The 25,873-nt window shown below is 43.5% G+C and overlaps 1 protein-coding gene across 1 annotated transcript in view; it reads left to right on the plus strand.

The window, feature by feature from the left end:
• The window catches only part of LOC109918255 (PH and SEC7 domain-containing protein 1-like), a 163,179-nt gene that overhangs the window by 93,794 nt on the left and 43,512 nt on the right, over positions 1 to 25,873 (plus strand). Inside the window, exons 8-11 of the mRNA XM_048616198.1 lie at positions 4,289 to 4,342; positions 20,662 to 20,856; positions 23,418 to 23,498; positions 24,134 to 24,246. Coding sequence (XP_048472155.1) covers positions 4,289 to 4,342; positions 20,662 to 20,856; positions 23,418 to 23,498; positions 24,134 to 24,246 — 443 coding nt within the window. The remainder of the gene's footprint in view (positions 1 to 4,288; positions 4,343 to 20,661; positions 20,857 to 23,417; positions 23,499 to 24,133; positions 24,247 to 25,873) is intronic.

A 25,873-nucleotide genomic window follows, 5' to 3' on the forward strand; every position in this document is an offset into this window, starting at 1 on the left:
CCCCCCCCCCCCCCCCCCCCCGCACTCTTTTTGCTGTCTGTGTTAACCCTTCTGGGTCCCGGAGCCGCTGCCTGTGCCTCTTCCCCCGTTGCAAATAGTAACAGCCCATTGACTGGGAAGGCTATCAGCCTCTGTAAACCGCAGTCTGCCTGATTGTGGGTTTGCATGGGGTTAACTGATGGAGCAAGGTTGGACCTGTACTGATTGGAGTCTCTGAGAAGCGATCGGATTGAAACACGTTAAGATCCTCCTTCATAGATCACAAAACCCTCCTCTGTCCGTAAATTCCCAGCAAGCTCGTATTCAAATTCAGCAGGTAATAGATGGAATGATTGGTCTTTTAATAGATGGAATGATTGGTGTTTTTATTTCAAAGGGAATAGATTAGGAAAATCGAAAATTGTCTCAAACTATACCAGGCATTAGTAAGACCACAGCCGGAATACTATGAGCAGTTCGATCTTCTTGTCTAGGGAAAGATGTACATACAGACTTTGGAGGCAGTCCACAGAAGGTTCACTGGGATGATCCTGGATTTGGAGGGACTTCTTATGAGCAGAGGTTGAGTAGTTTGGGCCTGCACTCATTGGAGTTGAGAAGAATGAGAGGTGACCTTATTGAAATATGTAGGATTCTCAGGGCGGCTTGCCAGGGTAGACACAGAGAATTTGTGGGAGAGTCTGGGACCAGAGGACATCATCCCAGAGAAGAACGTCACTTATTTAAGACAGAGATGAGCAGGCATTTTTCATCTGTGGAACTCTTTTCTGCAGAGGGCAGTAATGATTAAGTATATTCAAGGCTGAGATAAACAGATTTTTAATCAGGAAGGGAATCGAGGATTGTGGGGAAAAGACCCGGGAAGCTGAGTTGAGAATTGTCAGATCTGCCCTAATCTTATTGAATGATAGAACATACTTGATCAAGCAAATGGCCTACTTCTGTTCCTGTGCCTTAAGGTCTTATGGTTGTGAGGGGCTGGCTGAGACCATGACCCCGCTTTTGGGGAAGCTAGGAACTAGCTTGAGAATTAAGGCTCTTCCATTGAAGACTGAGATCGGGAGGAAACGTTTCTCCGGGGATGGTGTGGAATTTTCTTCCCCAGAATGTAGTAGAGATGGCACTGTTGTATATGTTCATAGCTGAGCTCAATAGACTTTAGATCGACAGGGAGTCAAGGCTGATGTGACAGTGGGGGAGCAGGTGGGAAAGTGGTGTAGAGATCATTGTCTGATCATCCATGACCTTATCAAAAGGGGGAGGCAGGAATGGACTTGAATTCCTTGCTCAACCGACAGTGTTAGAAAATGGATAAACTTGATGGGCAGTGGGGTGGTCTTGGCTCTCTGGGATCTTGCTGTGTACAGAAAAGAAGAATTAACACATTTGCCTTCAGAATCAGCTGAGCCATTTTCCCAGAGACAATTCTCTGATCAATGCTTTGATTCTGATGTAGCTGTGCTATTCCTTTGCTGTTTAATTGAAAATATACTACAGCAGTATTGTTAACCATCAATGCGCTGTAGATCTTCAATAATGTTACTCTTTTTCTCATTGTCACCCACTTTGGCTGCATATTTCCTACGTTTCTTTCTGAATTCAAATTAAAACAAGCAGACAGAAGCAGGCCATTCAGCCTATCTGGGCAATGCCATTCTTTCTACTCTGAATGGGGAGGCAATGGCCTTTTGGTACTATCACTGGACTGTTGGCTCAGAGACCCAGGAAATGTTCTGGAGACCCAGGTTCAAATACTGCCATGGCAGATGGTGGAATTTGAATTCAGCTTTTTTTAAAAAAAAAAAAAAAAAAAAAATCTGGAATGAAGGGTCTGATGATGACCTAGAATCCATTATCAATTGTTGGAAAAGCCCATCCAGTCTATTAATGTCCATTTAGGGAAGGAAGCTGCCATCCTTACCTGGTCTGGCCCACATGTGACTCCAGACCCACAACAATATGGTTGGCTCTTTCCAATTAGGGATGGGCAATAAATGCTGGCCTAGCTAGTGATTTTTGTCATCCAATGAATGAATGAAAAATAACTCTAATGTGCGATGGGCCCTCACAGATCAGACACACAGAAATAACTCTAGACTGGTGATCCCATTCTGGGGTTGCAGGGATGGAATTTCTGCAAAGGTCCGTCCTAACGTTCTGCTGCAATTGGGCAGAAAATTCAGAGAAGTGGCCCTTGCTGCCTCTCTCTTCCTGCTGCGCCATGGTCAGCGCCAAAGTTATGACACAGACGATGTCGGAGAACTACTCCCAGAAAATTTCGATACCAAAGTCTGTTTCTCTGAGTTGACTGCCTGTTCACGATTAACGCTTTGCTTATAACAGTAGCATTGTCTCAATTTTCATTCCCTCTTAATAGCATCTCACTTTGAATTCCTGAGCTGGTGGAGAGACCATCCCCATTGACACAGGACAAAATTGGATTGCTCCTTCGAGGAGCTAGTACAGACCCAATGGGATGAATGGCTGTAAACTCTTCCGACCCATGAGATTTAACCATATCCCAGTAAATGGCATTTTATTTAAAAGGACTTTATTTCTAATATTCACTTATAGGATGTAAGCATTGCTGACTGGGCTAGCATTTATTGCCTATACCTAGCTGTCCCTTGTGAAAGTGGTGGTGAGCTGTCTTCTTGAATCATTGTAGTCCACTTGCAGACCCACAATTCCCTTAGCTGGGAGTTCCAAGATTTTGACCAACATGGAGGGAGCTCCAATATATTTCCAAGTCAGGCTAGTGAGTGGATCAGAGGGGAAGTTCCCAAATATCCTGCTGCGCTTGTCCTACTAGGTAGTAGAGGTTGTGCGTTTGGAAGGTGCTGTCTCTCGATCTTTGGTGAATTGAGATCTACATTTAAGGGTCTGACTGTAGGAGACTGCTTGAAGATCAATAGTGCACTGAGGGTATCAGGAATGGTGCCAGCGGTGTCTGTTAGGCAAGGCATTTTATGCACATGCAGAATATTTTCACCAAGACATTTGGAGGGGAGGGGTCCCTGTTACTTTGTGTGGATATATACTGCCCATCAGGTACACAACAGGTGAAAAACAGGGAACAGTGTGACTCGCTCCACTGGTGTTTGAAACGCAGATTAATATTGAACATATCACTGTGTGAGCACCATCTCTCGCGAAGTCTGCATTTTTATTTCACGTTGTCAGTTAGCTCAGATGGGTGGTTTGAGATACAGAGTAACCCAACAACCTGAGTTCAACCAGCTGAGGTTATCATTGAGGACTCTGCTTCTCAATATCTCCCCTCATCTGAGGTGTGGTGAACTCCAGGTTAAACCACCACCAGTTGTGTGTCTCGTAATAAGAGTGTGGGCCTCTGGGACTATGGTGACTTTATTTTACCTTTTAGCTTCTTTGTTGACTTACTAACCATTCTGTTGTGGCTCTATAAGAAACATTTTCTGCAATGGTGCCACTGCTTTTTGACCAAGCGTCCTGGGAGAGTTTTGCCATTTGCACACAGTACTTGAGTCTAGTCATTATATAGATAGCAGTTCCTGTGAATGCGTCTGCAGAGGAACATGGGAATGTGTCAATGTTTGCAAAGGATCTTGGGAGTGTGTCAATATTTGCCATTATTTCAGAAAATCTTTCTTTATTAAGCAGCAACAGTATTGCTAGTAAGTAAACAAAGGATCACTGGAGTGTGTCAATATTTGCAGCCCATCCCCCACGCAGGAAAGTTTGAAGATTTGAGTTGCTAGTGGAGGCAACGTCAAAAGGAAAACAAGACGTCTGTGGGTCCAGATGCTGTCCTTGTCCTCCACCACCTCAAAGTTCAACCAAGTTCCTCCAACCCTTTGCCATCTTAACCCAACCTCCACCCCCTCCCAATGAAATTGTTGTGTCCGCAATGACTTTAGATGGGGTTGGCCAATGAAGAATTGGGAACAAAGAAGGGCCTTAAAAGAAGAATTTGGCAAACATCAAGAGACAGATCTGAGGAGAAGACCCTGACATTGCTCCACCTGGAGAGGATAGAGTGACGATCTGTGGTGGGACCATCGAGTCAAAAGACAAGCAGGAGGAAGTGCTGGGGCTGGGTAAGGGATTGAATTATTTTCTCATCCATCACATGCATGCTACATTGTTGTGAAAATTCATGTACCATATATGTTTCAGTATGACAGCACTGTCCATCCTCACCAGCATTATCATGACTGATACAGCCTTGGGCTGCAGTAATCTAATTGTGGTTGACCTCTTCCACTCTGTGATCCGCACTTAACCCACATTTATTCCTTATTTTCAGGTGTTGCTGGTCCGTTGCAAGAGACGGAAGAGGAAGCTTCAGATGTGATCCCAGGTGAGAACGGTACTAGCAGTCAGGATGGCCAAACCCCACAGCCTCCAGCGAGAGACTCAGCAATGCTACAGGGAGCCCTGCACTGATGAAAGAACCAAGATGTGGGCCTGAAGTGTGCAGCAAGTTTAGGTTTCCAGGCTGCAGTAAAGTAGATGCATGTCTCTCTGCAGACTGGCTTGGGCCTTGTCCAGAGGGTGGTGAGGAGTAGGAGCCCACCACCTGAAAGCTTCACTTGGAGCCAATAACAAAATAGCGTGTAGTCGGGTCTCAGTTTCCTCTGGGCTGCTGATTCTCCAGAGACTCTTCTGGAGCTGTGTCTAGCCTTAGCGTCCTAGGCAGTGAATTCCAAATTGGAACAGCTTTGGGTGTGAAGCAACAAGCAGTGATTTGTACGGTAGTTGAATCAAGAGCATAAGCATTAGGCCCTTTTGAGCCTGCTCCGTCATCCGTAAAATCATGGCTGATCTGATTGTGGCCTTCATTCCACTTTCCTGTCTGACCCCCTTAACTCCTTTGTTAATGTCAAACACAACCTTGAATATATTCGATGTCAAAGCCAGTACTGCTCACTGGGGCAGAGAATCCCAATGATTTATGAAGCATCTCCAAGGGAGAAGAAATTTCTCCTTTCTTAATTAAGGGTGGCCAGTATTCCATTCATTGGTGAGTTTACCTAGTCAGGGAATGTTGCCGTGTGATCTTGCCCTGTATAGCCCCAGGGACAAGATCATAGTTAAACTGAAAATCGAAACAGAGAATGCTGGAGAAACTCAGCTGGTCTGGCAGCATCTGTGGAGAGAGAAACAGAGTTAACGTTTCGCGTCCAGTATGACCCTTCTTTGGAAGTTCAGTCTGCGGTTTTTATTTCAGACCTCTGACATCTGCAATACTTTGCTTTTATTATGACATGACCCAATCTCGATACAGTTTTTTATTGTGATGCAGAGAAGCTGAGGTGTTTATTGATCCTCGGGTGGGACTACGTCTGTCTGCATCGGAGTCAAAAAGTACCTTTTAAGGAAATTGGAAGATTTTTAGCTTTCTCTTTTGTTTTGCCTCCAAGAACAATATAAGGTGGGAAACTCTCCTTGCACTCTGCCAGTTAAATTGCCAATTTAACATGGTACACATCACACTTCTGTTACAAGAAATTCAACTCAGCACAATCAGTCTGAGGAATTTGCCCACTGCAAATTCTTACTGAGCCCAGGAACAATCTTAGGATAATGTGCATAGAATGGTCCCATTGTAGTCAATGTTCTTATTCTTCATCAACATCAACTGTGTTAGAGATATTTGCCGAGGCTTGTTAGTCATCTAAGCTGATGCTATAAAAATGTCTCTAAATATTGGGGTTCATTCTAATGCAGAGCAAATTTTCTCCAGTGACTAGCGTGGGAAATTTGCCTCCGTGACTGGCACAAGGGAAATTTGCCTCAATGACTAGCATGGGGCAAATTTGCCCCAGTGAATAGCACAGGGGAAATTTGCCAACGTGATTAGCGAAGGGCAAATTTGCCGCAGTGATTGGGACAAGGGAAATTTGCCCCAGGGGCGAGCAAAGGGAAAATTTGCCAATGTGATTAGCAAAGGGGAAGTTTGTCCCAGTAACTGGTGCAGGGGAAATTTATTTCCTCCTTTATCAAACATAGCTTGAAGTTTTCTTCCAGCGTTTGTGTAGTCTCGTTGTTATGACCTTCAATTAGAGAAGTCACTCAATCAGGCTTCTGATAAATGTGGAAATCTTACCATCTGTGGCCCCCTTTTCAAAAGAAAAGCTAGAAAAAATTTAGCGTTTAAATTTGACATTCTTTAATGTTTTGTTTTCTTGTGATTTTTCTCATTTTAAACATTGTTTAGAATTCTTGGGGGAATGTGTTGAGTGAATGAAGCTGAATTTATTATTAAGCAGGTTTATTGCAGTTGTGTAGTCTAATGGAGCAGCCCCGATTAATGTCAGGTCTAATATCTCCTCTCATCTAGTTCCCCTGCGGAGGTCATTAAGGTCTGAATATTGAAACCAAACTAGCTCTCTGTAAAATAAACGGAAATCAAAATGAGATGCCAGGGTTAATGATTTGGATTCTGTTCAGTTTTTTAGGAGGCCCAAATGCATCTGTAAAACAGATCTTTAATAAATAGACTTGCTCTTGAAAAGAGGTGATAATACTGCTGCCTTGGTTAGTCATGTTCGGTGTAAGACAGTACCCTATGCATTTGCTAGTTTGAGTGTTTTATCCATTGTTTAGCTATGAGCACCTTTTACACTTGCACAGAGCCCAATGGATTTGTCCTGGTGTAGTGTAAGGGCGCCTCCCAGCTGGATAAAACTTGAGATGTAAACCTGCCATCATGGGGTGATAGTGGTGCAGTGGAAATGTCATCAGTGTGGTACTCCAAAACCCCAGATCAAAGTTCTGGGGAGATGGGTTTGAATCCCACCATGGCAGATGGTGAAATTTGAATTCAATAAAAAGTTAAAGGTAACCATGTTGTAGAAACCCATACTGGCTCTCGAATGTCATATAATTACCTAGTCTGGTGTTGGATTGGAAACTGGATGTGATTAACTCTTGGGTAATTTAGGATGGGCAATACATGCTGGCTTAGCCAGTGATGCCCACATCCCATGAATGAATTCAAGAAAATTAGAGATAGGGCCCTGATGATTCAACAGACAGATCATTGGGATATCAAAAAGGCATTTGGCCTGTATCCTCTAAACATGATAAAAATGAGAGGTGACTTCATTGAAGGATCAATAATTGTGATAGGGTAGGCATTTTGCTTGGCTCCTGGGGTGGGGAGTCTATAACCAGGGGACAAAGTGTTGGAATAATAGGTAAACCGTTTAAATCACACATGAGGAAAAATTTCTTTATTTGGTGGGTATTTAACCCCAGAGGGCTATGGAGACTCAGTCAATGAGTATGTTTGAGGCAGATTGGTAGATATCAAAGGATATGAGGATAGTGCAGAAAGATGGTATTGAGATGGAAGATCTGCCATAATCTTGTTGGATGGGCTGGAAGGTCTATTCCTGCTCTACTTTCCTATGTTCAAACCTGTTCCTCTTCATGTTAAATGGTAATGGGTTGAATACCCTTCTTGCCACTCAGCTTGGCACTTTTCCACTCAGCTCTGACCCTATAATTGAAAAGGATGACTTGCATCTACCATTGTGCCCTGCTATCAGTGCTACTGCATTGCCTCCAACCCACAGCAGCAAATTGGAACCCACTTCGTCCAAAGGCTACACAGGGTCAGGATTTTAGATTCTGGATCAGGATAATGATGGCAGGGTGAAATGAAGGTCATGACTCCATGCTGTGTCAGAAACACTCGCCACTCAGTGGATCTCTTTTCTCCAGATTGGCCAAATGGCAGTGACAGGGTGGGATGTAGAAGCTGGAGGGACCAATCGGAGCCTCTTCAACACTGACGCTGCTGTTCATACAAGGGAAAGGAGAAGGTGCCACTATCATGATGCACCTTTGAATTCATCCTATCTCTAATTTTCTTGATGCATCCTTTGAAAAGTTTTCAGTTCTGAAATGGCTTCAGCAGCCAGGTCACCACTGCAGAGAGAGAACGCCAGCTGATGGCCTTGCAGTTGAGGGGCTCCTGTGGTACGCTGTTAGTGTCCCTACCTCTGAGCCGGGAGACCCGGGTTTAAATCCCATCTGTACCAGAGATATGTTGTAACATCTCCTGAACAGATTGATTACAATGTTTATAGTTTCAGTCCCCCTACGCCAGAGATGTGTAATAACATTCTGGAAAGGGGGATGAATATGGGGAAAAAAGTATGACTACAGCTGTAGCCAGACAGCTGAGGACGGCTATCTGTTCTGCCACCAACATCCTGCTACGCAACACCACCTGGGGGCCAGCAGACCTTGAGTTTGTGGGCTGAATGACCTCCTTTTTTTGCATCATAACGCTTCTGTGATTGACATTATTCAGCCATGTAATGTGGTCTGGTTGCCTTTTTGTTCCTGGGCTTTTGAAATAATTGCACTTCAGGCTTGGAAGGAAGTGAGCTCTTTGTCTTTCGTACAACTACCATACCTGACCAAAATTCTGCTGAAGCTGGTGTTCTACACAAAAGCTGACATCCCACTGCAGCATGAATGTGGCACCACTGGGACACCTCAGACCTACAATTGCTTCCCGTCTAATTAGTTCCTACCTTTTTAAAGTCTAGGCAACAGCACCGAACAGGCTGCTTATTCACCTCCATTAATGCTTCCAACTTTGGTTCAAAGTCTCCAGGGCAGGGCAGTGCTGGCAAATGGGCATACAAACCAATGGCATGAATATTCCTGCCCACCTACTTGTATATTCACCCTCATATGGGAGTGAAAACCTTCCATTGAGTATCTTTAAAAATATTCTGACAATTTGAGGACAAGCCACATCTTATCTTAAACTTATGTTTGACCAATGGCACTGTTCAGTCGCTATCAGTCATTGCTGTTGCCAACTCTGTTTGGATGTACTACTGGAGACCTCCTGTCACCAATAATTCAGCCCAAGTGCCTTCTTCATTACTTTTACAACTAGTAAGTTAAAGCGTTGAAATAAAAATGGCACACTTTCCTCTTCCTCCCGTGACTTTTCTACTGGGCTGGCCCTGGAGATTAATCTTTTAATTTGTGGAACCTCCCAGGATAACCCTGAAGTGTCAGCATCTGTGTGGCTGGGTAAGGGGTTTAGGACCCTGGAGCAATCATGAGACAATGTCAAGGAGATGCTCCTCACAGGGTGTAAATAGCACAGCATGGGCAGAGTCAGTTAGGGTGTGTGACATACCTAGAGAAAGAAGTACATTTGAGAGGAGTCATTTAGTAATGTTAAAGTAGATTAGAGTACTATTTATTTGTTAGAATGCAGTAAACAGAATTCTAATGAAGCCTAAGTCTGAAGACACTTTTTGACCTTGCCTTCTCCATGTTTGGTCTACCTTGACCCAAATGCATAAATCCATGCATTGAAAGACCCTGTGCACAGAATCATGTTATGGTTTCTGCACTGATAGAGGCTATTTGGCCTTTCCAGGCTGAGTGTGCTTTCTCTGTGCAAGGTCTCTCTACCCTGGCCCTTTAGCTCAGCAAATTGTTTTTACAGTTCATCCACAGAGTGAAGACGTGGAAATATGTTCACATTCATGAAAGGATGGAGGACAAGAGGGGGCAGATTTCAAGGACCTGAGGAAAAATCACCATGAAAGAAAAAGAACCTCTTCATGCAGGAAGGGGTTAAGGCCTGGAATATGATGCCTGAAAAAGTGAGGTGGAGGCAGGTACAATTGAAGCAATCCAGGGGCAATTAGACTGTTATTTGAAAAGGAGGAATGTGCAGAGAGAATGGCATTCAGTGGATTGATCCTTCAGAGAGCTAGTGCAGATGCGATGGGCTGAGTGGTCTCCTTCAATGCTGTATTGATTCTGTGGCTCTGGGTTCCCTTTCAATTGAATCTGCCTCCACCATACTAAGCCATGTGCTTTCCAGAATCTGAACACATAATGGCTTGAAGATAGGAGACCGAGGATGGTGGTAGAGGTTTGTTTATCGGACTGGAGGCCTGTGCCCAGCGGTGTGCCACAAGGATCAGTGCTGTGTCCACTGCTTTTTGTCATTGATGTAAATTATTTGGATGTGAACATAGGAGGTACGGTTAGTAAGTTTGCAGGTGACACCAAAATTGGTAGTGTAGTGGACAGTAAAAGAAGGTCATCTTAAAGTACAACATGACCTTGATCAGATGGGCCGAGGATGGCAGATGGAGTTTAATTTAAATAAATGTGAGGTGTTGCATTTTGGTTATGCAAATCAGGGCAGGACTTGTACAGTTAAGGGTAGGGTCCTGGGGAGTGTTGCCGAACAAAAAGACCTAGGGGTTCAGGTACGTACTATCTTAAAAATGGAGCTGCAGACAGCAGGGTAATGAAGAAGGCATCTGGTATGCTTGCCTTCATTGGTCAGTACATTGAGTATAAGAGTTGGGATATCATGTTGTGGCTGTACAGGACATCGGTTAGGTCACTTTTAGAACACTGCGTACAATTCAGGACTTCCTGCTATAGGAAAGATGTTAAATGTGAAAGAGTTCAGAAAAGATTTACAAGGATGTTGCCAGGATTGGAGGGCTTGAGTTACAGACAGAGGCTGAATAGGCTGGGGCATTTTCTCCCTGGAGTGTTGGAGACTGAGGGGTAACTTTCATCGAGGTTTATAAAGTCATGAGGGACGTGGGTAGAGTGAATAGCTAAGGTTTTCTTCCCAGGATAAGGGAATCTAAAACTAGAGGGTATCGGTTTAAGTTGAGGGGGGAAAGATATAAAAGGCACCTGAGGGGCAACTTTTTCATGCAGAGGGTGGTGCGTGTATGGATGGAGCTGCCAGAAGAGGTGGTGGAAGTGGGTACAATTACAACATTTAAAAGTCATCTGGATGGATATATGAATAGGAAGGATTTAGAGGGATATGGGCCAGTTGCTGGCAAATGAGACTAGATCAGTTGGGATGTCTGGTTTGCACGGTTGAGTTGGACTGAAGTGTCAGTTTCCTGTTGTATAACTCTATGACTCCATCTTCACACTGCCTACAATTCTTTCAATGACTTTAAATTGGTGTCCTCCAGTTCCAGTGCTAAATACCTTGCTGAGGTTACCCGCAGCAGTGCTGAAACAACTTGTGGAACTTTTGTACGCTCCAAATGATTGTCTTTGGTATTTACTGGCTAGGGAGAACCAAGCAAGGCTGTAGCTGTTTAATCATTAACGGATTCTATTGTGTTGGCCGTGTGGTTTGAAACAGCCTGTGTGCGATCCTGAACAGAACAAGTTGTTTCTCACCAGGAGCAGCAGGAACTTCGTCCAAATCCTTCTGCAAGGGGCTGCTTTATCCTTTGTTGACGCTCCATGTGGACAGGTAGCTGAGTAAATGTGAACAACCTGAGTTTGTTGCTGTGCTCTGTGGCTCGATAATAGCTGGAGTTGTCCCTTTCTGTACTTGGCAACGATTTATTGCCATGTGTGCGTAGATTAATCCGTGAAAAAATGAGGTGAAAGGTTTGTGGATGCTCCCTGGATGGAACTCTGCCTTTTCTGTGCTTAGTAATGTTGGTGACTACAGCAACAGCAAGCAAAATTGAGATTAGAGTCAACTGTAAGTAGTTATGGCTCTTCCACTCTCACTTTAAGTGAAAACAACTCAAAATGTGTGTTAGCCTGTGCAGTGCGTGCGTTTATCTTCATGTATTGGGACGTCGCTTGTTAATATTCAATGGTCTGGAAAGGAGAAGATAGAGCAGGAAACCATGTGGGAACACAGTCGTGGTCTGGAAGAGAAGGGAACTGCAGCAAAGCTGAGCTGGCGTTCTGATGGAGGGAGAGTCGGAAGTGTACGAAGAGGCACAGGTATCGGGTTGGGCAGGATGTGTAAGCTGTAAGGAGATGGGGCTGACCAGGTAAGGAGGTCGGTGCTGGTGTGGAAATGGACATGGATTAGACTTGAGTAAGTGGAGAAAACAGAATTCAGTACTCAGCAGCTGTTTCTTTTGAAAATTCTTCCTCAAGAATTGGGATTCCTTCTAAAAACATAAAAACTCCTTAGATTCAGGCAGTAAAGCCAAGAGGATGATTCAATAGTCCTGGTAACAGTATCTATGATTTTTCAACTCCCAGTGACACAGCAATAAATGTGTCAGTTTTGACTCAGTGGTAAAACCTCAGAGGTGGAAAACCATCAAGACCCACTGTGGTGATCTGAGAACATAGTCTAAACATAAATTTTGGTGCAGTACTGAGGGGCAATGCTGCACTGTCAAAGTGCAGTCCTTCGAATGGGAAGTTAAAATGAGACACCATATAGCTCTGTCAGGTAGAGGCAAAAGCTATAGTAAGACCATGAGACCATAACAATTGGCCTGTAAAGTCTGCACCCCCATTCAGTAAGATCATAGCTGATCTGATAATCCTCAGCTTCACTTTCCTGTCTTTTCCCCCCACAACTCTTGATTCCCGTACCATTTTAAAGGTTTATCAGCCCTGAACATACTTAACATCCAGCCTTGATGGTTTTTGACGGTAAAACATTCCATAGATTCACTACCCTTTTGAGAGAAGAAAATCCTCCTCATCTTTATCATAAATGTATGAACCCTTACTCTGAGATAATGACCTCTGGTACCAGACTCTTCCATAAAGGGGAAATGATCTCTTAGCATCTACTCTGTCAAGTCCCCGAAGAATTTTGTGTTTCAATAATGTTGTTTCTTATTAATGGTGCAATTCAAAGAACTGAAAGGTTTCCTCCAATATCCTCAGTATCATTAAGACAGAATAGAGTATCAGAATCGCTTGCCTATGGAATCTTGCTGTGAAGTGAAGCAACTGTTGTATTTCATGGAGCTCAATTGCAGTAGCAAATTCATTAAAAGTGTCCATTTGATTGGAGATTGTTTAAAAACTCTTTCATGGATGTTACCGGCTGGGCCAGCATTTATCATTTGTCCCTAATTGCTCTTGAATGAAGTGTCTTGCTGGAACAATTAAGGGCAGTTTAGAGTCAACCATGTTGCTGAAGGTCTGGAGTCCCATAGATATTTTGCAATAATCAGTGATGGTTGTCATGGCCACTATTTTAGAGACCAGTTTTACCATTCCAGATCTCATAGACTTGTAGAGCACGGAAACAGACCCTTCGGTCCAACTCGTCCATGCTGACCAGATATCCTAAATAAATCGAGTCACATTTGCCAGCATTTAGTCCATATCCGTCTAAACCTTTCCTATTCATGTATCCATCCAGATGTCTTTTAAATATTATAATTGTACCATCCTCCAACACTTCACCTGGCAGCTCATTCCATACATGCACTACCCTCTGCATGAAAATGTTGCCCCTTAGGTCCCGATGATGTGAAATTTGGGATTTGAACAGAGTCCCTAGAGGCGTTAAACTCCCTGTCAAGAAACCTCACGTAGTAACATTGCTGTGGTCCACCCTTTGCTGAAGGAAGACGTGAAAATGTGACGTGTTGTTGCAGGGCAGAGGTCGAAGGTTACTTACAGACACTCTGTACCTGAAATACTTTCACGTAACATTAAGGCAGCCACAGGGAAACTATCCATCACGATCGACGCATGTGCATGTCCTGTACCCCACACTCTTTTATCATTTTCAGCGTGTTTGGTGAGGTAATGATTTGAAACAGACCAAGCAAATCTTCGTGCATGACACATCTTGGATTGCCCATGAACTTTGTGACTTTATTTTTAAAAAAAAACAAACCCTGGTGAACGCTTCTAGACAAAGCTCTGTTAATATTCAGAAATGTTCTCTTTTATTTTTGTTTTCTCTTTCTGCCCAAACACCAATCAAAGAATCATACAGTATAGAAGAGGCCTTTTGGCTCATTGAGTCTGTACTACTGTAAATTCACTCCTGCCCACACTAGTCCCACATTGCTGCTCTCAGCTCGTAGCCTTAAATGCTATGACATTTCGGCGGTTCATCCAAGTACATTTTAAAGGTTGTGATGTTTCCACCTCAACTATCCTCCCCAGGCAGTGCAATCCAGATTCTCAACATCCTCTGGGTAAGAAAAATGTCCTCATCTCCTTTAAATCTCCTCCCTTTGTTGTCCCCTGTCCTTCGAACAACGGGAGCAGTTGCTTTCTATCCACTCTGTCCATGTCCCTCATAATCTTATACCCCTTTACCGAGCTCCCCCTCAACCTTCCCTGCTCCAAAGAAGACAAACTGAGCTTATCCAGCTTGTCTTCATCATTCCATCCCAGGCTACATCCTGGTGAGTCTTCTCTACACCCTTTCCAGTGCCGAATAGTTGGGTGACCAGCTGTGGCCTGACCAAAGCCCTGTACAGCTCCAACATGACCTCCTTGATCTTATAATCTTATAATCTGTGCCACAGTTTGATGCAGGCAAACGTCCCAAATGCCTTCTGAACAATCCTATTAACCCATCCTTTCAGGAATTTGAGGACAAGCATCCCAAGGTCCCTGTGTTCCTCTGAGCTACCTGGTGTCCTGTTACCAGGCCCGAAGCTGAGTGGAGTTTTGTTTGAGCTGGGAAGAGATTCAATTGTCAAGACCAACAATGGAAATTGCTACCTTGCCAGCTGGGCAGTGGGACCTTGGAGTGTCATTTTTTGCCCCAGGAATTGCCAGCCAGCGGGAACTCCGCATTTTGGTCAAGGACACTGTTGACCTCCACTTCCTTTAGCGAGGCAAGATCAGGCCGACTGGGCCCTGGTAGTTTGGGGGGAGGTGGGCAGGGGTGGAGGGTGGACTTCTTGACTTGGTGGCAGCACCATATCTGCGAGGGTGGCCATTACCTGGCTACCCCCTCTTGCAGTGATAACTCATCCCCCCCGACACCAATGAGATGCTTGTATGGGCCAATAATCGGACATTTCAGTGATGCAGTGGACGGACTGAACCACTCTGTGTTCTGCTGCTGGTATCATGTTGTGGCATCAGAAGATGGAGGCATGCCAGCACATCTCCATAGCGATTGGAAAATCCTCAGTAGCCCGGTCATGTGTACAGAGCCACCTGAAAGAGGCATTGCTTCATTTTAATGAGTGTCTGTTGAGCCAGTGAGGGTGCAAATTTTATTTTCCCCTGAGGTTTGTTAGAGTATGGACTTCTTTTCCCTGGAATATCGTGGACACTGGGGCCTTTAAAATTATTCAAGGGTGAGTTCAATGGAACTGTAGCACCATAAAACCAGACAGCACAGAATTGGGGAAGGGGGCACTTGGCCCATCGTGTCCATGCTAACCCAAAGACAAAGTTGGAAGTCACACTACATCAGGTTATAGTCCAAAAGGTTTATTTAAAATCACAAGCTTTTGGAGCAGCGAAAATAAACCTGTTGGACTATAACCTGGTGTCATGTAACTTCTGACTTTGCCCACCCCAGTACTTTCACATCATGCCAGTCCAAAGACACCCAGAACCAGATGCCCTTTCTAATCCCATCCTACTGCATACGGTCCATAGTCCTGGAGGTTATAGTACTTAAGGTACAAATTCAGGTAATTTTGAAAAGCGTTTAGGGGCCCTGCCTCCATCATCAACTCAGGCAGCGAATTCCAGATACCCACGACCCTCTGTGTAAAAATGCATTGTCTCATGTCCCCTTTAATCCTTTTGCTACTTAGTTTGAATCTATGGCTTCTGGTTTTTGAATTCGCTGCCAAGGAAAACACATTCCTTCTGTCTGCTCTATCTTTACCCCTCACAATTTTGTATACCTCAATCATGTCCTGTTTCAGTCTTCTCTATTCCAAGAAAAACAGCCATGGTTCAATAATAGTTCTTTGACAGACAAGGTGTTCCAGAGGTTTGGGTTTAGACAGATCGTAGACACTACAACCAGATCAGCCATGATCTTATTGAATGGTAGTGCAGACTTGAGGGGCCGAGTGGCCTACTCCTGTTTCTAAGTCTATAATTCCTATGGCAGAGGTTTTGAGAGGAATACAAGAAAATGTTAAACTATCTTGATTTTTTTCCCTTATTCTTAGATGCCCTTCAGAAGGTGGTACTGAGCTGCCTTGTGAGCCACTGCAATCCACGTGCTATAAGTAGGCCCACAATTTTGTTAGAGAGGGCATTCCAAGATCTTGACTCCATGTCACTGAAGGAATGGCAATGTATTTCCAAGTTGGGATAATGAATGGCTTGGAAGGGAACTTGGTGTTCCCTTGTATCTGCTGCCCTTGTCCTTCTAGATGGAAGTGGCCCATGAGTATGGAAGGTGCTATCTAAGGTGCAGTTCTGCAGCGTGTCTTCAGCAAGTGGCATGTCTGACAATATTGCCTGTTACCAGTGTGTAGTGCTAGACTCTGTTTTATGTCCTCCATCCACACAAAGTGGAGATACTCAGTAACACTGCAGGAGAATGACCTGTGTAAAATAGATGATTCTGAGATCTAGTTTAGCCGTGGCTTTGATATGAACCAAAGGAGTGTTGTTCCATCAACAAGGGATTTTCAACAAACCTGCCAATGACAATACAATGATGGGACATCACTATGCATATCCAGCACACGTCCATGAATGCAGAGATTCACTGGTACCCGAGGAGTTTGTGTGGCTGGTAAAATGGTGGTGACACCAATTGGTGCAGGCAGTTAAAGGCTTTATTTTTCAAGTCAGCCCTGTTTTTGCCGATGGTTGGGCAGACTCTTCGCTGCCAAGGCCACCAGTCTCGTGGATGGGCCTGGGGTGCCATTGGAGCTCCAGGCTTTGGGATTGGGGTAGGTGGTGGTTCTGCTGATCTTTCAGAGTTGCTGTCGAAAGAGCCTGGAACTTACCCAGCGAGCTGCTAGTTAAAGCGTTGAGCTGGTTCTGTTGCTGGTAAGCGTTGATTCAGGATCCACATTTCGGCCTGAAGTCTGGATCCCAAAGCCTACGATAAAATCTGCTCTGATTAGTGTCCGGTTTTTTGACAGTTTGACAAAGGGACCTGAGGAGATTTCAGCAGTTTATGTTTGATTGCTAAGGGACGGTTTTCATCAAGCCTCCTTTGATCTAAGAATGTATCATGTTCTATGTAGTAGCTCAGTGATATTTATAATGTGTCATCGTGATTAAATTAAACTCCTTGATGCAAATTTTTACATATTATGTGTTCATTCAATAGTTCAAAACTTGTATAATGCTGAAATAGGACACATTTTGTCGGAGCTTTTGGTCTTGCACTCATCAGGACATTTTGCAAGAATACCAATGTAACGGGGATTGCCATTTTGTACTGTATGAGAAGAGAGTGCTAATTGATTGGCAAGTTTTCTCTGATTGGATGTGTTGCCGTAGAGAATGCACCAGTTACACGACTGGCAGTTAACTGCTAAGCTTTTTTAAAATTTAAACCACATGGGTTGACTCTGGTCAAACCATTCCCTGAGAAATGAATGGGAAAATGACTTATTTATTTTGTAACTATTTTAACTGAACAATGTATGTACATGTCCTTTCTGTCTTCAACGAGCAGGGTGCTGTTGTGAGGATCGTTCTTGTGTGTGTCTGATTTACTTGCTTGGAATCATTTTACACTAATAACAAGACACGGTTTACCATGCGCCTTGGTTTATTATCTTTGAGCGAATGAAATCTTGTTTGGTAGATCATATTTTTAATTTTTGCAATGGTTAATGTAATGGTTCTTCAGTGAAACATGAGGCTGCAGATGTTCTTTCACAACACAGCATAAGATTATTGCATGAAGGAAAATAAAACAAACCAATGTACACAGAATACTTGGATCTTGACACAAATAGCAAAACAAAATTTCAATGTGTTTCCCAACACTATCGTTTATCAATACCACTCTGGAATTGTGTATCTTTCTTACCACATTCTCTTTAGTTTTTATTTAACTGGGTCTCATAGTTTTTTTTTCATGAAATGTAGACACAATTTTATAATTCCTTTTCCAGGTTCTCGGGCATGAACCTTTTCACAATTCTGATGGCCCACTGTTTTTCAAATCTTGAAGATTTCTATCCAAACTTCCCTGGCTCTGAAACTACACAAACTAAAATACACTGGCTGTAGTGACTGGTTTCCCTGAACTAAATGCCTGAATATCCTGCTGGAAGAGACTGTTCTTCCTTCTGGACTGAACTCCTGCATCTTCTGAAGTGACCTCAGAAGCTAAAACAAATGTCTCTCTCTTGTAATATCAGCCATAGAAGCTGTACAGGACGTTGGTTCGGCCACTTTAGAATACTATGTTCAATTCCTGTCTCCCTGTTGTGAAACTTGAGAGGGTTCAGAACAGAATTACAAGGATGCTGCTGGGGTTAGAGGATTTGAGCCATAGGGAGGGACTGAATAGGCTGGAGCTATTTTCCCTGGAGCATCGGAGTCTGAGGAGTGACCGTCTAGAGGTTTGTAAAATCATGAAGGGCATGGATAGTGGGTAGGGGAGTCCAAAACTGGAGGGCACAAGGTGAGAGGGGAAAGATTTAAAAGGGACCTAAGGGGCTGATTGAATGGAATGAGCTGCCAGAGGAAGTGGTGGAGGCTGGTACAATTACAGCATTTACATGGCATCTGGATGGGTATATGAAAGGGAAGGGTTTAGAGGGATGTGGGCCAAATGCAGGCAAATGGGACTAGTTTAATTTAGGATATCTGGTCGGCATGGATAAGTTGGACTGAAGGATCTGTTTCCATGCTGTACATCTCTATAACTCTGTCTTTATCACCTTGTTAGAACCCTTTTATAAGTGAGTCATCCATCTATGACTCTAAGTATTTCCATCCATAGACATTACAGAGGTCCTGTCAGGCACTTGACCTGCTGTCACATGATATTGTGGAGTTGATTAAGTTAGGTCATTTGTTACAAATGAATTTCTGACCTGGTTAAAACAAAATTACCTTCACAGAACTGATCAATCCTTCTGACTCTGTTTTGAAACCTGCACCCCAGAATGTGTATTATATACACTTTTCCTCACTTGGGGATATCACTTATGTATATCCGGCATCCCGTACATGCATGGACGCAGTAAATTGTGAGGATGCACCCAATCCAATAAATCATCTAGGAGCTTGTTATTCTTACACAACTCTAACTAGTGTTTTTTTAAAATGGATTTTGACTGAGCCTGTACACACTTGCTGGGTTTTGGGTTCAATGGATGTAAATTTGGACATGCCATTAAAAATGGATGTATTTTGTTGACATAGTCATGCATCTTAATGGTGGCTATTCCTCTCTCTTTGTGGGGCCTAAAGGTGTGTCCAGATTGTCCTTGAGGCCTCTCAATGCTGCTCAATGTTTGCATACAAGTGAAAATTGGAGAAATCACTCAGAATCCTGCTGTATACATTCACCAGATCAGCTAGGCATGCTTTCAAGGAATCAGCATCTTTAGTAGATGCCAGTTTATGGCAGGATTGCTGGGAGTAGCGAAATTCAAACAGATATTCTTGCCACTTGTCCTGACGAGTGCAGGACAGAACGCTTTGACGTAATGTGTCTTTTTAAAAAATATTCTTTAAGATAACATCTTGAAGAATTTGCTTTTTATTCAAACTCTGCTTTGTGGAACACAGCTGAGATGCACCTTCATCAAAATAAAGGCTTGATATCTGAGTAATGAATTGTACAGGATGTTTGAGAGATATGTACATCATTTCAATTTCACCCCATTAATCAGCTGTTTCACACAACTCTTTAGTAATTGTTGATCCCTGCATTGTCTTTGAAGAGACGTGACAGTATATCCTTGAACATATTAATAATCTGTCCCATTTTCCATGTCAGACAATTAATATTTTGAATGTTTGATTGAACAGCAATGCTATATTTGTGTACAGCATCAGAATTATCTGCATTATTTCTCTCTTGGAGGTTTATATATAGACCCTATCCTGTCACTGGAGAGAATGTTATCCTCCCACACTTTGACTGGAAATAGAGGTTTTGTGGAGTCATTGAAACGTTTTGATTTGCAGGGATTTCTAACAATCAATGTTCTGTCAGTGAAACATGTCATAAATAAAACATTTGCAGTCCAACCTTGCCATTTGTTTGTCTACCTTTCATGAATTTGCTTGTCTGCACAAAACCTACAGTGCAGCTTGTTGCCTGTTGAGTATCTTAATTTTTGTTTATCCACAGTTTTTAAGTAAAACAAATTAAGGATAATATTCTTTCTGTAGTGAAGAGTGTACAGTGCATATATGGCTCGTAATGCGCACTCACAGTCTGCCATGTTCGGTGTTTGCAAACATAGCATTTTTCAAGAACGCAATCCCCACACATGGTGAAACTTCATAGGGTTTTTGGACGCTTGGTTTGTGATGCAGAGTAACGCCAACAGTGTGGGTTCAATTCCTGCTCCAGCTAAGGTTACCATGAAGGTCCCACCTTTTCAACCTCTCTCTTCCCTTGACCTGGTGGTGACCCTCAGGTCAAACCACCACCCGCCATCTCTCTCTCTCTCTCTCTCTCTCTCTCCCCCCCCCCTATCGAGAGAGCAGCCCTACTGTCCTCTGGGACTACGTCGACTTTGCGTATGTCTCATATCACTAGTTTCTCTGGAATCTTGTTGCACATGGAGTGGTTTCAGGTCTCGTTTACGTAGCAGATGTGATGTCTTTAGTCGTGTTCTGAAGAACTTTAAACCAATTTTTGGACAGTTCTGACAAAGTGCTGTGTAAATGTTGATGAGACCGATGTATAGCTCCTGAATGACGTGCTTGCCAGGGAAATGCTGGTAATTACACTTTCTCTTTTCGGATGTGCTTTATTTATTTCAGCGACAGCAACTTGAACCACTTGGTGATGGACTCGGAGTCCGAGATGGACAGCACCGAACAGTTGGCACTGGGGAGCACCGACACTTTGGCCAATGGCAGCAAGACTGACCAGGAGGCTGCCAAGCGATTGGCCAAACGCCTCTATTACCTCGACGGGTTCAAGAGGTCTGATGTGGCTCGACATTTGGGCAAGAAGTGAGTGATTGCTGGAAAATGCAGGGGGAGAGAGAGACAGAGGAAAGAGGAGAGAAGCTGGCAGTGCAGTTCTTGCTCGAACTGTTGGAGAGGTCACAACTGGGACACTGTGCGCAGTTTGGGACCCAGTATTTAAGAAAGGATGTACTGCATTGGAGACAGTTCAAAAGAGATTTACTTTGACCGATTCCCGGGTAAAAGGCGTTGACTTATCAAGAACATTTAAAGAGGTTCGGCCTTTTAATTGTTAATTAAAAGAATGAGGGGTGATCTGATTGAAACTTACAAGATTCTGAAGGAGCTTGACAGTGAATGTTTCCATTAGTGGGCCGATCTCGAACTAGTTCAGAATAAGTGGACATAGGACATAGAACATAGAACGTACAGGCCCTTCGGCCCATGATGTTGTGCCAAACTTTTACCCTAAACCTAAGGTCTATCTAACCTCCACCCCTATCTTATACTATCTTCTATATGGCTACCTAATAGCCGCTTAAATGCTCCTAATGAGGCTGACTCCACTACCCTCTCCGGCTATGCATTCCACGTCCCTACCACTCTGAGTAAAGAACCTACCTCTGACGTCTCCCCTATATCTACCTCCACTCACTTTAAAACTATGCCCCCTCATAATAGCTACCTCCACCCTAGGAAAAAGTCTCTGGCTGTCAATTCTATCTATACCTCTGATCATTTTGTACACCTCTATCAAGTCACCTGTCATCCTTCGTCGTTCTAAAGAGAAAAGCCCTAGCGCTCTCAACCTTTCCTCGTAAGACCTTCCCAACATCCTGGTAAATCTCCTTTGCACCTTTTCCAACACTTCCACATCTTTCCTGTAATGAGGCGACCAGAACTGGACACAATACTCCAGATGTGGCCAAACCAGGATTTTGATATCTATTTAAAACAGATGTAAAGGAATCTCTTTTCAAAGGGTACTTCACGTCTGGAATTCCCTAACCAGGAGAGTTGTGGAGTCCAGGTCACAAAGTATTTACAGACGAGGTGCCTCGAGTTTTGAAATATTGAGGAGTTGAGAGCCGTGAGGAGCTGTCACAAAAGAGGAGTTGAGGGTCTGGGCAGATCAACTGTGATTTTATACAATGGCAAGGCAGACTCGCGGGGCTGAATGGTCTGCCCCTGTTCCTTTTTTAAACATTTTTTTGTGTGGGAGAAAGGGGTTTTTAACAAAATGTCTGTGCAATAGAACATGTGCCAGAGAAGTGGGCACTCTGTCTGATTTTCATGCAGCCATTTACATTATTGCCTCCATTATTGTAACAAACATTAAGAAAGGGAAACTAACAAGATATGATAGTGGTGCAGTGCACTGAATACTCCAGTTTCTGCTCCGTTTCTTCTATAGCAGAACAATAAAAACACACCTGGAACAACAGGCACTGTGCTGTGGTTTCAGGATAATTATTGAATTTGAGTTAGCAGCTCATTGTAACCTTCTTAGGCTTTGCTATTGGCATTTGCAATGTGACTTTTGCAAATGCTTTTAGTCTCATATTGTTATGGTATAAATTGTCCAAACAGGTTCAGACTGTTAAGAAACCAACACGTGGGTTTTACAAAGTTCCAGTTTACCTTTATCACACCATCAGAGGGTGCTACTGTATCAATGTTTTAAAATGTTTCTATCAAGTTGTGATGAATTTCCTCGCTTATCCTCCTCCACACAATCTCTCTCTGCCTTCTCTCCTCTTATCTTTCCTCTCCCTTTTCTCCTCTTCCTCCTTTTTCCTTCCTCTCTTCTCATCAACTTTTCTTCCGTTTCTGCAATCCGTTCTCCTGTTCTCATTCTATCACTGACTTCCTTTCTGTCCTTTATAAGTATCCTTATTGTGCATTTTGTAAAATTCCACCTCAGTTTACTATTTACTGTTAGCTCCTCTCTCACTTCAATCCCATTGCCGTTTCATGTTTGCTTCTTCTCTTTGCATTTCTTCCTATGTTGAGTCTCTTTCTGTTTCTTCTCTGGATCCACAATTCCTGTTTTGTAAACATTTTAAACAGACTTTTGCCTCTGTCATTCTCTCTCTGACCCCACTTGCAATTGTCTTCCATATTCTGTCCTCTCACTCTTACTCTCTCATTCATTCTCTCTCTCTTTCGCTCTCTCGCTCGTTTGCTCACCAGGGACCTGGGTTCAATTCCACCCTCGGGCAACTGTCTGCATGGAGTTTCCTCTGGGTGCTCTGGTTTCCTCCCACAGTCCAAAGATGTGCAGGTTAGGGTGGATTGGCTGGGCTAAATTGCCCGTAGTGTCCAGGGACACGCAGGGTTACAGGGTGGTGTGGGTGGGGGCTGTGGGTCTGGGTGAGACGCTCTTCAGAGGGCTGATGTGGACTCAATGGGCCGAATGGCCTGCTTCCACACAGTAGGGATTCTATGAATCTGAAAACAAGGTGCAATTTGGGATGCAGTTTGTGCCAGTTTTACTGATTTGCAAACAAGGCCAAAGCTCTAACCTTCTTTCTTTTCTGTCACTTTTCCTCTCTCTGCTGCCCGTCTCTCATTCTCTCTGTTTTCGCTCTGTCTTCTTGTTTCAGTAATGACTTCAGTAAGATGGTGGCTGAGGAATACCTGAGGTTTTTTGACTTCACGGGAATGAGTCTGGATCAAGCTCTGAGGTAAGAGACAGACCAGTGCACCGAATACCCTTCGAAAACCAGATAAATCTGAGTCTTTTTACATTAAAATGTCCAAAAAAGAGTCAGACATGTTTTGATTAAAAAGTCATAAACATTGAGGTTTCTTTTAGCCACTTCACTTCAATCTGGCTAAAATGGTTAGATAAATAAAATCTGTTTGAACTCAGTCACCTGGCCCTCTAGATACCATTTCATGCACATGTGCAGCACACAAACGTCTTCCAGTATTGGGCCAGAGAGAGAGAGAGAGGGAGGGAGAATGGAGTGACTTTTATACAAATAGTTGATAGTATAAAACTCAAATATTGTGGATAAAAGAGGCATGTTGTCAAATCTTTTCATGTTGCACTCATCAGGACACCTGCAAGAACGCCAAATTTCAAAGGGAACAACAATTTATACTGCATGAGGAAAGGGTGCTGATTGGTTGGCAAGTCCACTTTGGTTGAGGTGTCACCATAGAGAATGCACCATTTGAACTATTGTCGCTGGGCTTTTGTTTCCTTGAGAAAGAGCACAATGCCTGTAAATATTTCCTTTTGACTGCAGAGTACAGGTGCCTGCTTGTGATTTGAATATGTGATTAAGCCACGGTCTTGATTGTCTTTTCACAGAGCTTTCTTGAAGGAGTTTGCACTAATGGGAGAGACACAGGAGAGGGAGCGAGTGCTGATCCACTTTTCACACAGATACCACCAGTGCAACCCTGGGGCCATATCTGCAGAGGGTAAGGTGCTGGTCCTGTGCTAATTGAGGTTGGCAGGAGGGATCCTAGCCAACTGCGTGGGTTTGGTGGTAGTTTGGAGGACAGAGATGAGGGAGGAACCTTTCCTGCTAGAATGGGGAATGGCACCTCCAACCTACTGGCCTTCAAGTGTAAAATGGCCATTCAGAGGACCTTTTAACTGTCTAAATTGGCTGCCAGTTTCTACATCACAGCCCACTGCTAGGAGACCTTCCCTGTAGTGTGGAAGTAGGCCATTCGGCTCATCAAGTTCATGCCAACCCTTCCAAATAGCATCCCGCTCAGACCTACCCTATCCCAGTATCCCTGCATTACATGGCCAATCCACCCTAACCTGCACATCTGTGGACTGTGGGAGGAAACTGGAGCACCCGGAGGAAACCCTCGCAGACACGGGGAGAATGTGCAAACTCCACACAGACAGTCGCCTGAAAGTGGGATCGAACCTGGGTCCCTGGTGCTGTGAGGCAGCAGTGCTAACCACTAAGCCACCGTGCTGGTGGGACTGCTTCTGGAGGGCATCCCACCTTGGCTCCTTGTGTTTTTTGTGACCTCCTCCACCCCAGAGTCTGGCTCTCCGTCCGATCCCCGGGAAGGTGCCATCCCCGTACTCCTTCCATCAAGTTAAAAGATCCTGTCATAGCAGCATAAGCTTTGGAAGCTGATGTATGACCAATACTTTCCGTACAAACGAACATTGAAATGGTTTAAATTGTAAATTTAATCTGCCTAAAAATATGCTCCATTGACCTGTTTCCAAATCTCCAGGGTTGGCCTGGAGTCTCCAGGAGTTAAAGTTGGACACTGCTGTGAGCACTTTCTGCAGGAAAATCATGGGGACGTTACAACAAAATGTGTTTTTGTTTCATTTTAATTTTCTTTCTGTCTATAATTTGGATATAAATTGGAGATGGGCCAGGAGGGGTTGCAAAGATAAAGCTGATTAATAGGCTACAACATAAGGCCAATCAGAGTTTTGGAGGATGGGGGTGAAAGGTCATCAGGTGTTGGTGAGAATGTCGATTTGAGGTTATAATCAGATCAGTTATGATCTTATTGAATGGTGGAGCAAGCCTGAGGGGCTGAATGGCCTATTCCTGCTCTTAATGTGTGTGTTTGTTTAATGTGTAACATAACAAGAACCCTGTAGCAATTAAACAGAATGAGAATTAGAATTAGGTTTATTGTCACGTGTGCTCAAGTTACAAAAGAACAGGATTACAGTGAAAAGTGTACAACACACACTGCTATCTTAGGGACAAAGTACTGAGGCACAATCTTTGGTACAAAAAATTGAGAGCATAATGAAAGAAAGTTGCACTACATTACAGGTATACGTGGTATAAGTTAGGAAAATAAGAAATAAATGTAAAAAGATAGACATACAGAGTTCTTTGAACTTAAAGTGTGATTATTAACAACACAGCAATTCCAAAATAAACTTCTTGAGGGTCCATTTGAGTCTTTCCACTCCCCACATCCACTATCCCTAACGGTTGCTCAAGGTGAGAGTCTGACCAACAAGTGGACGATTTCTTTCTTGTTTTTGAGGTAGTTTGAGACTTATGGAAAAAAAACTCCACCTGTTCCAGATTTGTTAAAATGTGTG

Source organism: Rhincodon typus, chromosome 34, assembly GCF_021869965.1.
Source record: "Rhincodon typus isolate 14 chromosome 34, sRhiTyp1.1, whole genome shotgun sequence".
Classification (NCBI taxonomy): domain Eukaryota; kingdom Metazoa; phylum Chordata; class Chondrichthyes; order Orectolobiformes; family Rhincodontidae; genus Rhincodon; species Rhincodon typus.